General features: G+C 37.3%; 1 protein-coding gene across 3 annotated transcripts in view; it reads left to right on the forward strand.

Annotated features, from left to right (window-relative positions):
* TRIP11 (thyroid hormone receptor interactor 11) overlaps positions 1-14,092 on the forward strand; it is an 82,533-nt gene that overhangs the window by 19,780 nt on the left and 48,661 nt on the right. For all 3 annotated transcript variants that reach the window (XR_008382428.1, XM_053602394.1, XM_053602395.1), the window contains exons 8-11: positions 4,416-4,456; positions 5,141-5,227; positions 7,037-7,249; positions 8,103-11,123. Coding sequence is in view for 2 of the 3 variants with exons in the window: in XM_053602394.1 (XP_053458369.1) it covers positions 4,416-4,456; positions 5,141-5,227; positions 7,037-7,249; positions 8,103-11,123 (3,362 nt within the window). In the remaining variant the exon portion in view is untranslated. The remainder of the gene's footprint in view (positions 1-4,415; positions 4,457-5,140; positions 5,228-7,036; positions 7,250-8,102; positions 11,124-14,092) is intronic.

Here is a 14,092-nt window from a genome sequence, read left to right on the forward strand (position 1 = left end):
TGCAGCTTTTCTTCAAAAAAATTTTTTTTGCTTTTGAAATGATGTGGGGATTGAAGCAAAGGCCTAAATGATAAGAGCCATAGTTCTTCTACTGTTCTCCATGCTCAAGATGATATTTAGTTACTCTGCTATTACTCTGTGCACAAAAAATAAGTATTAAATAAAATAGGCCAAATATCAGTGCCAGGAAAACAAAGGGAGCTCTTTTGCTGAAAAGATGTGTTTTATTTTGTACTTTGTCTTCTCTTCATGGTGTAAACTCATTTTATGAACTCATTTTTTCCCTCCTCTGGAGGTTTCCAGCCCTTGTGTGCTTGTGACCACCCCCTCCATCTGTGTCCCTTACCCAGTAGTTTATCATGAGCTCCTTATCTGGATGGCCAACTCTCTGTACATCTCATGGAGATTCAAACTAAGGTTAGGTTCACAATCATGTGTTCTTCTCCTCCCCTCCCTTTCCCTGCCTTGGTGATTGACAGCATTTACCAGGCTCCCAAAACAAAAAGCTAGGTCTCATTACCTAGCAAGTCCTGGAGATTTTATTTCTTTAGCCTCTATCTGGTTCAGTGATACTTCAGGATTGTTTCCCAGAGCAGGGCTAGAGTTTCTCACAGGTGTATCAGTCCAGGAAGCTGCCATGCAGGCAAAGGGAAGGCAGTGTGGTAGAGTTCTGGACTTTCTTCTCACTGACTTCAATCAAAGTACCTCTGTTCTTTTAAAAATAAATGATGGGCTTGGCGCTCTCAAGTGGCTAAGGCGCCGGCCACATACATCAGAGCTGGTGGGTTCAAATCCAGCCTGGGCCTGCCAAACAACAATAACTACAACCAAAAAATAGGTGTTGTGGTGGGTGACTTTAGTCCCAACTACTTGGAAGGCCGAGGCAAGAGAATCATGTAAGCCCAGGAGCTGGAGGTTGCTGTGAGCTGTGAAGCCATAGCACTCTACCCAGGGTGACAGCTTGAGGCTCTGTCTCAATAAATAAATAAATGAATGAATAAATAAATAAATAAATAAAAGAAATTTATGAAGCTGGGTATGATGGCTCACACTTACAATTCCAGCAATTCAGGAGGCTTGCTTGAGGCCAGGAGATAGAGACCCTATCCCTTAAAAAAAAAAAAACAAAACTATACATTTGTAGTTTGAGCTATATGAGAGGCTGAGGTAGGAGTATTGCTTGAGCCTAGGTGTTTGAGGCTACTGTATGCTATGATTGTGCCACTGCATGACAGACAAGACCCCATCTCTAAAAATAAATAAGTAAACTGACATTCATTTTTCATTTGAATTTATTTGCTTAAAAAAATACCTATTGCCCTAGTCCTTTCCCCTGTTTCCATTTCATTGCCATGGAATTATTTCAGCTGATCACCATTGCTTTTTTTTTTTTTTTGTAGAGACAGAGTCTCACTTTATCGCCCTCGGTAGAGTGCCGTGGCCTCACACAGCTCACAGCAACCTCCAACTCCTGGGCTTAAGCGATTCTCTTGCCTCAGCCTCCGGAGTAGCTGGGACTACAGGCGCCCGCCACAATGCCCGGCTATTTTTTGGCTGCAGTTCAGCCGGGGCCGGGTTTGAACCCGCCACCCTCGGTATATGGGGCCAGCGCCTTACCGACTGAGCCACAGGCGCCGCCCCATCATTGCTTTTTGTCTATGTTCCCTGTAATAGATCTCTCGATGGCGCAGTATAGCATAGTGGTTGGCCATGTGCAGTGGCTCAGGCCTATAATCCTAGCACTCTCGGGGGCCAAGGCAGGAGAATCATTTGAGCTCAGGAGTTTGAAACCAGCCTAAGCAAGAGCAAGACCTAGTCTCTGCTAAAAATAGAAAAGTTACCTGAGTGTTGTGGCAGGCAACTGGAGGATTGCTTGAACCCGCAGTCTAAAGTGGTTGTCAACTAGCCTGCTGCCACTGCCCTCTGGCCTGGGGCAACAGAGTGAGACTGTCTCGAGCTGTGTGACTAACTAACTGACCTCAGGCAAGTTAACATCTCTGTGCCTTGATTTATTTATCCATCAGTAGGAGAGAACAATAGTATCTTCCTCCTAGTTGTTGTAGTAATGAGGATTTCTATAAATTACTAGTGACAACATTCTTTTTAAGACAGTATCTGGTCAAAAGTCAATATAAAGTGTCAGTTGTTTTTATTCTCTGGTCTTCATAATTTCTTCTTTAATCCATCTTTTTTGTTAAACAGCCAGAATAATTTTTCAGAAATGCAAAGCGGGTTACTCCCCTGCTTTTAGTACTTTGTGTGTCCCACTGAACTTTAGGATAAAGTGTAAACTTCTTAGTTGGAAATACAGTGTCCATGATGATCTGGTTCATGTCTGCCTCTTCAGCTTTTACTCTTCCTGTTCTCTTAACATTCTAAGCTTTAGCCACACTGAACTTTCTTTCTGTAGGTCCTTCAACCAGCAGTGTTGCCTCTTCACTCTGTTCCCTTTGCATTTGCTGCTTTCTCTGCGTGTATCTCTATGTCTCTTTTAGCTGACTATTAGTGTATTGATTCCCTGGGAGTTACCTTGTGCTGCCACTTCCCTGGCCCCATTCGTTCCCCCTGTTAGCTGCCCACCCACCCCCACCCTTGTTTCAGACAGAGTCTTGCTCTGTTACTCAGACTGGAGTACGGTGATGGGATTCATAACTCACTGCACCCTCAAACTCCTGGGCTCAAAGTGATCATTTTGCCTCAGCCTCCCAAGTAGCTGAGACTATAGGTGCACACCACTATGCCCAACTAATTTGATATCTTAATAGCCCAGGCTGGTTTTGAACTCTTAACCTCAAGTGATTCTCCAGTTGTGGCCTCTCAAGTGTTGGGATTATAGGTGTGAGCCACCACATCTGGCCAGATGTTTATCCTTTTTGCTTTCACAGCACCTATACTTCCTATATTGTACTATATTATAATCGTGGGTTTGCTGGTTTGTTTGCTCTTCTGAATTATAAGCTCTTTGAGAGCAATGACTACATTCTTCCAGCTTTTGTCTACCACCTGGCCTCTTAGTAATAAAATAAACATTATAAATAAAATATTATATATAAAAATAGAGTAAATGGACTGGGCGCAATGGTTCATTTACTGCATTTTTACTGGAATTACAGGTGGCATGCCTATAATCTCAGCACTCTGGGAGGCTGAGGTGGGAGGATCATTTGAGTTTACAGGTTCAAGACCAGCCTCAGCCAGAATGAGACCTCATCTCTAAAAATAGCCAGGCATTGTGGCGGGCACATGTAGTTCCAGCTACTTGGGAGGCTGAGGTAAGAGAATCACTTGAGCCCAAGAGTTTGAGGTTGCTGTTAGCTATGATGCCACGGCACTCTACCAAGGGCGACAAAGTGAGACTCTGTCTCAAAAAAAAAAACAACAAAAAACAATTCAGTAAATGCTCAGTGTTTCCTTAATGAATGTTAAATCAATTATTTCAGTTGAACTCAGGATATTGTCTTTGTGCTCCTCTTCTAGAACCTCTTCTTCTTATAGACCTATTGGTAATGCCAAATTGAATGGTCTTTTTATCAGCACTCATGTCTGAATCACTTTATTTATTTTTCCTTTTTTTAAATGAGACAGAGTCTCACTTTGTTGCCCTTGGTAGAGTGCCGTGGCGTCATAGCTCACAGCAACCTCAAACTCCTGGGTTCAAGCATGAAGCACTTTAGATAATGGAAAGATTGTTGTATTCTTGTGGTATTAATATGTATTTATTGTTTTTAAGTTATTTCTTTTAATCTTAGATCTAAAACTATTTCTTGCTACTCAAAGTAATCAACTCATTTTGAAACATAGTTGTTATTTGTATTGTTATCAAGGCAATAACTTATGACTCATCCAGAATAGTTACAATTCTTTCTTATACTTTTCCATAAATTGGATTTCAACATACTTTTAAACTGGCATTTATATTATTTATTTGATATATTCAAAATAATAATATAAAATGAAAATGTTCACTCAGAACTGTTAGTGCTGGCTTGGCACCTGTGGCTCAAGCGGCCAAGGCGCCAGCCACATACACCTGAGCTGGCGGGTTCGAATCCAGCTTGGGCCTGCCAAACGACAATATGACGGCTGCAACCAAAAAAGTAGCCGGGCGTTGTGGCAGGCACCTATAATCCCAGCTACTTGGGAGGCTGAGGCAAGAGAATCGCTTGAGCCCAGGAGTTGGAGGTTGCTGTGAGCTGTGATGCCGTGGTACTCTACCCAGGGCGACAGCTTGAGGCTCTGTCTCAAAAAAAAAAAAAAGAAAAAGAACTGTTAGTGCTTGCTAATTGAACTTAGATATATGCTTTGTTTTAAATGGGTTGCATTCCTGAGTTTAAGGTATGTAAGTTATTCTACATACATTAGAGGTAGTAAGTTATTCTAAATAATTTTAATGTCAAATTGCTTTGTCTTTACAGATGCGGAAAAGGAAATAATGAGACTGACTGGTTTAAACCAGGTAAATACATTTAAGGAGGAAAGATTTTGTCATTGGTTTACAAAGAAAAATTTGCTTATTTTGTGTGTTTTGGTTTGTTTGTTTGTTTTACAAATACATGTGAACTAACCCCAGAAACTTTTGTCTTATAAATTAACCCTGGGAATTTTTGTCTCAGTAATCTTATGTTTTCCGATTAATAACAGAAACGTTAACTTTTTACATTATAAATTGATGTAATTTAAGAAGTTTCATAATTGAAAAATGCAGGTATATCTCTTTGAATATTAATTTGACAAATGTTATATGTGTAGAGATAGTAGAAGCAATCCTATACCAAAATAAGGAATGAGTTTTGATTTTTCTTAAGGAATTCAGGAGTTGTTTCTAATAATTTTCAAATAAATCCTCATAAGAATGTCTAAAATGAATGACCACCTGTGGGTCAGTGGTTCTCAACCTTCCTGATGCCGCGAGCCTTTAATACAGTTCCTGTGGGTCGCCTCCCACATGTTGAGAACCGCTGCTTTAGGGGGTCCAAGGGGGTCCAGTGTTGCATTCTTATAATTTGTTTTGCATTCTTAAAATTTTTATATGTCATAGAAGAAATACTGAGTAGAAGCACACAGTTGTATAGCTTGCCTGCTTTTCTGTAAACTAGAAATTTCTTATTATCTGAAAACACTGGCTTTAACTTTTTTGTAGGATAACAGTCTCACTGAAGACAATCTGAAACTTAAAACGCAAGTTCAAGTTTTAGAAAAAGAGAAGTCAATATTGAGTCAAGAAAAGGTGGGTGCTGTAAAAATGGGGGGCAGAATTAAAATGCTGTGTATATTATAGTTCACAGCTAAGGGCCAGTTTTTATCAAAATTAAATGTTCAGTTATTGGGAGTCCTGAGGAGAAAGCTGATCTCACTAATGTTTGTCAGGACAAGTTGAAGTACCTGGGCAAGGTTCAGAGTATGAGACTGGCCAGAGTTTATGTTTAGAGATAAGTTATTAGGCACACTGATATGAGCAGGAAGGGTAAGTAAAGGCCTTGTTTTGGTTGCAGATGAAGTCCTGACAGCAACAGCATGCACTGGGGGATTGGGCCGTCTGGAGTAGCATACTGAAATGACCTTATATAGGGTTTATCTGCCTCAGAATGTGTCTATTGTGGTGGACAGGAATTTTTTAGTGGTAAGGGGTAAAGAGGGGCAATTTCAGTGGTGGAAATCAGGTCTTTTTTTGTGTAGAAAGGATGGAATAGATAGTGTGTCTCGGGAGATGTATTTTGGTTTGTACCACTTTGGGGTGATTCTTTGGCTAAGGCAGGTGCTTAAATATAAGACATTTGTAACCTGGTATTATTAACTTAAAGGCTGATATCTTAACTCAATTTAAATACTTAGCTTTTTAAAAGTAATACCTACTTAATGATATATATGTTCAGTAATATATATTGACAAACTACAAACAGTATAAGTGGTATATCCTTTGTACCTCTTTTGCTTGGTCTTTTACCAATTTCTGGTATTTCTTTCTATACTATATCTATGCATGTGTGATTATATATATATAAATGGCTTTTAAAAGCAAAAATGTCAGATACCATCATTACTGTTCTTTCACATAGATATCTTGACATTGTTTTTAGCATCTTTCCACATTAGCATTTAAGCAATGTTTTGCTCAAAAAGGGGCTCTGTTGGTGTTAAGTGGGAAAATACTTAGTTGTGTGCACTGTCCTATGTACTGTTTGATTCTTGCTACCCCTTTTTCTACATATTAAATGCCAATAGTGTCTCCCAATCATTTTTTAATTACTGTATTATACAGGCATATTTTTTCTTTGTTCTCTTACTCTTCTCTTTATTCTGTTCTTTATCAGTTTGACCTAGGTATATTTTATAGTTTGCAGACCTCTTGGTGTATAGCTGATAGTAGGACCTATAATATTTGATTGTGTAGCTATTCCTGGTAGCTATTTCTCTTTTCTTTTGGTATTAAGTAGTCTGTTGTAACACTTTCTTGAACTGTGTCTGCCTTGGGTCTTCTTACTAACGATGCCAAAAGTATCTACAAGGCTGTGTATGCTCACAAGATCTACCTGAAAAAAAATGTTTGTGGTTTTCCTAATTGAATAGATAACTTTACAAAGACATAAGGGAATGCTCTTTCCATCTTTCAGATGTAGGTTAGAATAAACTTTTGAGTTAGAAGTAAATAAGAATTATAATGAAGATGCTTTAATAATACTTTTGTTGGATCTCTTTTATGAGGTCCATATCAGGCTCTTTTAATTAAGGAATTTAGGCTCTCAAATGGGGACTTTTTATATAAAGAAATTGGAACTAGAAGATAAGCTTACAATCATTGCATCTTGTCTAGGTTATAGAAATGTTTTGTTTGAAGCTGCAAATAAAATAGCACACAAAGGCTGTAGTTATTTATATATCATTATTGAGATATACTGTTCAGTAACGTTTCTAATACAGAGCATTTACAGTAGATTCTCAAGTTATGTGTATATATATATATATACACATACATATACATATTTTAATCTTTTGGTGTCTCCTTTTTGACAGTATTGTTGCCTTTTTTCCCTTTTAGGAAGGACTTCAGATATCACTTTTAAAATTGAACAATGAATATGAAGTAATCAAAAGTACAGCTATGAGAGACATGAGTTTGGATTCAGAATTACACAACTTAAGACTTAATTTGGAGGCAAAGGAACAAGAACTTAATCAGAGTATTACCGAAAAGGAAATACTGATAGCTGAGTTAGAAGAACTGGACAAACAAAACCAAGCAGCTACAAAGGTAATACTACTATATTAAGGACAGTGAGGTAGACTTAATACTGGATCAATGTGTAAAAACCAATGGCTGTAATTTAATTTTGTGATTTTAGTTAATGTTTTAGTTTATTTTTATTTTTTTATTTTTTTTTTATTTTTTTTTGTAGAGACAGAGTCTCACTGTACTGCCCTCGGGTAGAGTGCCGTGGCGTCACACGGCTCACAGCAACCTCTAACTCCTGGGCTTCCGCGATTCTCTTGCCTCAGCCTCCCTAGTAGCTGGGACTACAGGCGCCCGCCACAACGCCCGGCTATTTTTTTTTTTGTTGTTGCAGTTTGACCGGGGCTGGGTTTGAACCCGCCACCCTCGGCATGTGGGGCCGGCGCCCTACTCGCTGAGCCACAGGCGCCGCCCAATGTTTTAGTTTATTAATGCTCTAGTCATAGAGGTTGAGAAGCTTATTTTGTAAAACGCTTTGTGGTACATATAGTCTTAGTTGTAATTACTAAACTCTGCTCTTAGGATATATAAACATATGAGTTTGGCTGTGTTCAGTAAAATTTGCTCCATGAAAACAAGCTTGTTGATTCCTGTGTAAGTGTTTTAAGAGTTGAAAATGACACATAATTTATTGCCTTTGGCTTTAAATCCTTATCCATAAAATGATAAAATGAAAAAAAATGGCAAAATTGACTTGCTGTAAGATGTTAGTAAATAATTTTGTAGGGGATGTTGTGGTAGAGAAAAATTATTTTTAAAAAGAATTAGAAATATCTGAGATTATTATTTTATTATGTATGAAATTTTATAAAATTTTCTTTGGGTAGTAAAATGAGAAACTGTGACATTACTAGCAAATTATTTTTTCTTTCAGCACATGATTTTGATGAAAGATCAACTATCAAAACAACGAAATGAAGGAGATAGCATCATCAGTAAACTGAAACAGGATCTAGATGATGAAAAAAAGAGAGTTTGTCAATTTGAAGATGATAAAATAAACATTACTAAAGAATTAGATGTACAGAAAGAAAAATTAATTCAAAGTGAACTGGTCATAAATGATTTATATTTAACCAAGCAGAAGCTTGAGGATAAAGTAGAAGATTTAGTAGACCAGCTAAATAAATCACAAGAAAATAATTTGAACACCCAGAAGGAGAACTTTGAACTAAGGGAAAATGTTAGACAAAAGGAAGAGGAGCTTTCTAGAGTCAGAATTGAGTTAATTCAGTCTCTTAATCAAGACTCTAGCAGTAATTTTAAGGATAACTTACTAAAAGAAAGAGAAGCTGAAGTTAGGCACTTAAAGCAAAATGTTTCAGAACTAGAACAGCTCAATGAAAATTTAAAGAAAATTGGTTTTGATCTCAAAATGGAAAATGAAAAGTTGGTTTTAGCATGTGAAGATGTAAGACATCAATTGGAAGAATCTATTGCTGGTAACAATCAGATTTCTCTGGAAAACAGTACTATTGTGGAGACCCTAAAAATGGAAAAAGGACAGATAGAAGCAGAGTTGTGTCGGGCCGAAAAGAGACTGTTGGAAGAAGCAAACAAGTATGAGCAAACCATTGAAGAACTGTCCAGTGCACGTAATGTGAATGCCTCTGCCTCACAGCGGGAACAGGAATGTCTGATTAAACTCAGTCAAAAGAAAGACTTTGAAATAGCAGAACTCAAAAAGAATATTGAGCAAATGGATGCCAATCATAAAGAAACTAAGAACACTTTGTCATCTAGTTTAGAAGAACAGAAGCGATTGGCACAGCTTATACACGAGAAAGCAATTGTTATTGAAAAACTTCAAAAGAGAAGTTCAGAGCTGCAGGGGGAATATTTTCAGGCCTTAAGAAAAAATGAAATTTTGAAGCAGACCTTAGAGGAAAGGGATAGACGTCTTGGATCCATGAAAGAAGAAAACAATCATCTACAAGAAGAACTGGAACAGCTCAGGGAGCAGCAGACTGAAGCTGCTCCTGTGGCCGACCCTAAAACCCTTGACAGTGTCACCGAACTAGAATCTGAGGCGTCTCAGCTGAATAGACTCAAGGATCGTCTTGAAAAAGAAATTCAGCGTTATCAAAAGATAATTGAAGATCAAAACCAGAATAAGATGCAACTACTTCAGTCTTTACAGGAGCAGAAGAAGGAAATGGATGAGTTTAGAAGCCAGCATGAGCAGATGAATGTCACCCACACCGCGCTCTTTATAGAGAAAGATGAGGAAATTAAGAATTTGCAAAAAACAGTTGAACAAATCAAAACCCAGCTGCATGAAGAAAGACAGGACATTCTAACAGAGAATTCTGATATTTTTCAAGAAACTAAAGTTCAGCGCCTTAATATAGAAAATGGAAGTGAAAAGCATGATTTATCTAAAGCTGAAACTGAAAAGTTGGTGAAAGGAATAAAAGAACGAGAGCTAGAGATTAAACTTCTAAATGAAAAGAATATATCTTTAACTAAACAGATTGATCAGTTGTGCAGAGATGAGGTTGGTAAACTAACTCAAATTATCCAGCAGAAAGATTTAGAGATACAAGCTCTTCATGCTAGAATTTCCTCAGCTTCCTATACCCCAGATGTTGTTGACCTTCAACAGCAACTGCAGGCCTATGCTATGGAAAAAGAACGAGTGTTAGCTATTTTCAATGAGAAAACAAGGGAAAACAGCCATTTAAAAACAGAATATCACAAAATGATGGATATAGTTGCTGCCAAAGAAGCAGCTCTCAATAAGCTGCAAGATGAAAATAAAAAACTGTCTACTAGATTTGAAAGCAGTGGCCAAGATATGTTTAGAGAAACTGTTCAAAATTTATCACGTATCATTCGAGAAAAAGACATTGAAATAGATGCCTTAAGTCAGAAATGTCAGACTTTACTGGCAGTTTTACAAACCTCTAGCTCTGGTAATGAGGTTGGAGGTGTCAACAGTAATCAGTTTGAGGAGCTCCTACAGGAACGTGATAAATTAAAACAGCAAGTAAAGAAAATGGAAGAGTGGAAACAACAGGTTATGACCACAGTACAGAACATGCAACATGAGTCAGCTCAGCTTCAGGAAGAACTTCATCAACTTCAGGCACAAGTTTTGGTTGAGAGTGATAATAATTCTAAATTACAAGTGGACTATACTGGCCTGATCCAAAGTTATGAGCAGAATGAAACCAAACTAAAAAATTTTGGGCAGGAATTAGCACAAGTTCAACATAGCATAGGGCAGCTTTGTAATACCAAGGATCTTCTTTTAGGAAAACTTGATATTATTTCACCCCAGCTCTCTTCTGGAGCATTGCTTACTCCTCAGTCAGCAAAGTCGCTTACAGTAAGTACATCTCGTGTATCAAGTGAGTCTTCTCAGTCTCTTCAGCAAGAGATAGAAGAGCTCAGGAAATCACTGCAAGAAAAAGATGCAACAATTAAAACTCTTCAGGAAAATAATCACAGATTGTCTGACTCAATTGCTGCCACTTCAGATATGGAAAGAAAAAAATACGAACAAACTGATTCAGAAATGAAGCAGCTAAAGGAGAAACAAGATGTTTTACAAAAATTACTTAAGGAAAAAGACCTCCTAATCAAAGCCAAAAGTGATCAATTACTTTCTTCAAATGAAAATTTCACTAACAAAGTAAATGAAAATGAACTTTTGAGGCAGGCAGTAACAAACCTGAAGGAGAGAATATTAATTTTAGAAATGGACATTAGTAAATTAAAAGGGGAAAATGAAAAAATAGTAGAAACATGTAAGGGAAAGGAAACAGAATATCAAGCATTACAAGAGACTAATATGAAATTTTCTATGATGCTGCGAGAAAAAGAGTTTGAGTGTCATTCCATGAAGGAGAAGGCTCTTGCTTTTGAGCAACTATTGAAAGAAAAAGAACAGGTATGTTCTGGCTGGAGTATTGTAGAAGGAAATTGGGTGTGGAGGAGATTTTTAAATTCATACTTTATTGATACTCTCTTTGAGGAGGACTGAATTTGTTCCCTTAGGAATATTTATTTCAAGGTGTCAAAATTCTAAATAAGTTTTCTTTAGAGGCATCTGGAATTATCTTCCTCAAATTATTAGACATTTCCAAATATTTTTATTTTTATTTTTTTAATTATTGCAAATATTTAGTGATTTTAAAAACAATAATAAACACAAGTTCAACTTCAGTTGCATTTTCAAATATTTTTAATAACACATTAATTTTTGACAGCTTCTTAAGTAGAAAAAAATAATTTAGTAGCAATTAATATTTTTCTCCAGAAGTGTGTTCCCAGAGGGAATTTTGAAGTCATGTCAATTTAACTGAAATTTTAGGTATATTTTGTAGCTGCTAGTAAGGGTTAATTAACATTTCAGAGATTCTAATAGGTATGGGAAAGCACTGTGAAATATGCAGTGTGTCTTTTATCATGATCTAAAGTAAAAAAAAAAAAAAATATATATATATATATTTATTTTACATTGTGACAAAGTGTGTGTGTGTATGAGAGAGAGAGTAAAAAGTTGGGAAACCAGAAATGGCCCTTACTACATGTGATATTCTGTTTAAAAGATAATATGCTGGATGACTCATTGATTTTTATGAATCATTTAGTTACCACCTGGAATTTGAAAAGTTTTAGCTATGAGCAGTACTTTTCACCTAGTAGGCTCAGTAAATATTCTGATCCCAGCTCTGTCACTTGATGTGACTTGGAGTGTGTTTTGACCTTATTGGTTATTCATTCAACCATAAAACAGAGGGTCATAGCAGTTATATGAATAGTGCCAATAGCTTTTGATAAATTTAAATTTTTACATGCTATTCGTTTTACATGCTCTTTAATAAGATTATTTAATATAATCGCCTGTTATATTAGGTTATTAAATCTGAAATGTATGATTTCAAATCAAAGTTTAGTTTATTATATCTCAAACAAGAAGCAGTACAATTAAAGTATGCACCTCATTGTTGACACAGTTTTGCTATCTTAAAAGTAGCTTGTATGTGCCAGTAGGGAAGAAGCCTGGGGGGGAAGTGGTGATGAAATCGCAAAGGATGTTTTCTACAGCTTGTTAAAAACTGAGTATTTTTCCTTGTAAGAAGTGGTCCAAACTCTGGAAGAAGTGGTGGTCAGTTGATGCAAGGTCTGGTGAATATGGTGGATGAGAGAAAATTTCTAACTCCAGCCTCTGCATTTTGGAAGAGGATTGGCCTATCTCTGTTGACCAGTCTCAGCTGCTAAATTGCAAGTGTCTTCAGCATGTCATCCAACTGGTTGCAGTAGACATCTGCTATAATCGACTGATCAGGTTTTATGAAGCTGTAGTAGATAAATATCAATGCTGTACCACCAAACAGACACCATTAGGTTTTTTTGATGAATATTTGGTTTAGACTGTTTTAGCACTCCATCTGTGTGCCTCCATTGTGCTGCATGCTTGCAACTGTTAAAAAGAAGCCATTTTCAGGTGGCACTTGTGGCTCAGTGGGTAGGGCGCCGGCCCCATATACTGAGGGTGGCAGGTTCAAACCGGGCCCGGCCAAACTGCAACAAAAAAATTGCCAGGCATTGTGGCGAGTGCCTGTAGTCCCAGCTACTGGGAGGCTGAGGCAAGAGAATTGCCTAAGCCTAGGAATTGGAGGTTGCTGTGAGCTGTGTGATGCCACAGCACTCTCCCGAGGGCGATAAAGTGAGATTCTGTGAATATACAAAAAAAAAAAAGAAGCCATTTTCATCACATGTAACAATATGATGTAGAAAAGGTTCTTTCGCCTTTATGTCATGACAGCAAAGAAAGGCAAGCTTTGAGACAGTTTTTCTTCTAATGCTTCCTCAGTTCATGTGGAACTCATCTATTTAGCTTTTTTTACTTTGCTGATTTGTGTCAGGTGGTCCATATTGTTGGCATAGTAACATCAAACCTTGTTGCTAATTTACACAGAGTTGAGATGGATTCAGTTCCGCTACAGCTTTCAGCTCATTATCCACCTTGGTCCCAGGTGGCCCACATTGCTCATTGTCAAGATTAAAATCACCAGAACAGAACTTCTCACATCATCAACATACTGTGTATTGATTAGCCACATCTTTCCCAAACATTTAGTTAATATTTTGAGCTGTCAATGTTCATTTATTCAACAATGAAACTCAAAAAAAGCACCAACTTTCGACTTATACATGATCTCACAAAAATTGCTCTAGAAAAACATTTGTAAGATAATCACAAGCCACAACATGCATTTGAAAGAATTGAGGTTGTCCCTTCACAATTAAAAACAAAAATCCAAGAAGTGTCAAAGTGAAATGTCAGAAATATCAACTGTCAAAGGAAATCAGACATTTCAGGGTGGCGTCTGTGGCTCAAAGGGGTAGGGCACCAGCCCCATAGGCTAGAGGTGGCAGGTTCAAACCCAGCCCTGGCCAAAAACTGCAGAAATCAGACATTTCATACTTAATAACTTAATACTATGATAGATGCTGTGTAGGGCTTGTTTGATAGTACCTTTTTACTGTGATGCCATACTTTTAGTAATAGAAATTTGGAAAAGAGATGAAAGGCAGAACAAAAGAGTATCAACTAGTGATTCTTGAGCATGTACGTGCTGCCAGGTGCAAGATATGAAATGATTAAACCTTATTTGCCAATTAAGGTCTCTCTAAGAGTATTGGATTAAAGTTATGAAAATTTCCTTTTCTTCTTTGCCATCTGAATAAGTAGGTATACCGATGGTTATTGTTGAGGTTTTTCGCCCTTCAAAGATAACTTCTGAACTTTGATGGACTGATCTATAATTGATGTGAGAAAGACTTAGAGGCTAGAGCTTCCTGTTGCTCACTAACCAAAATTGGATTTAATCTATATGATGGCTAAAGAGT

Source organism: Nycticebus coucang, chromosome 9 (genome assembly GCF_027406575.1).
Source record: "Nycticebus coucang isolate mNycCou1 chromosome 9, mNycCou1.pri, whole genome shotgun sequence".
NCBI classification, from domain to species: Eukaryota; Metazoa; Chordata; class Mammalia; order Primates; family Lorisidae; genus Nycticebus; species Nycticebus coucang.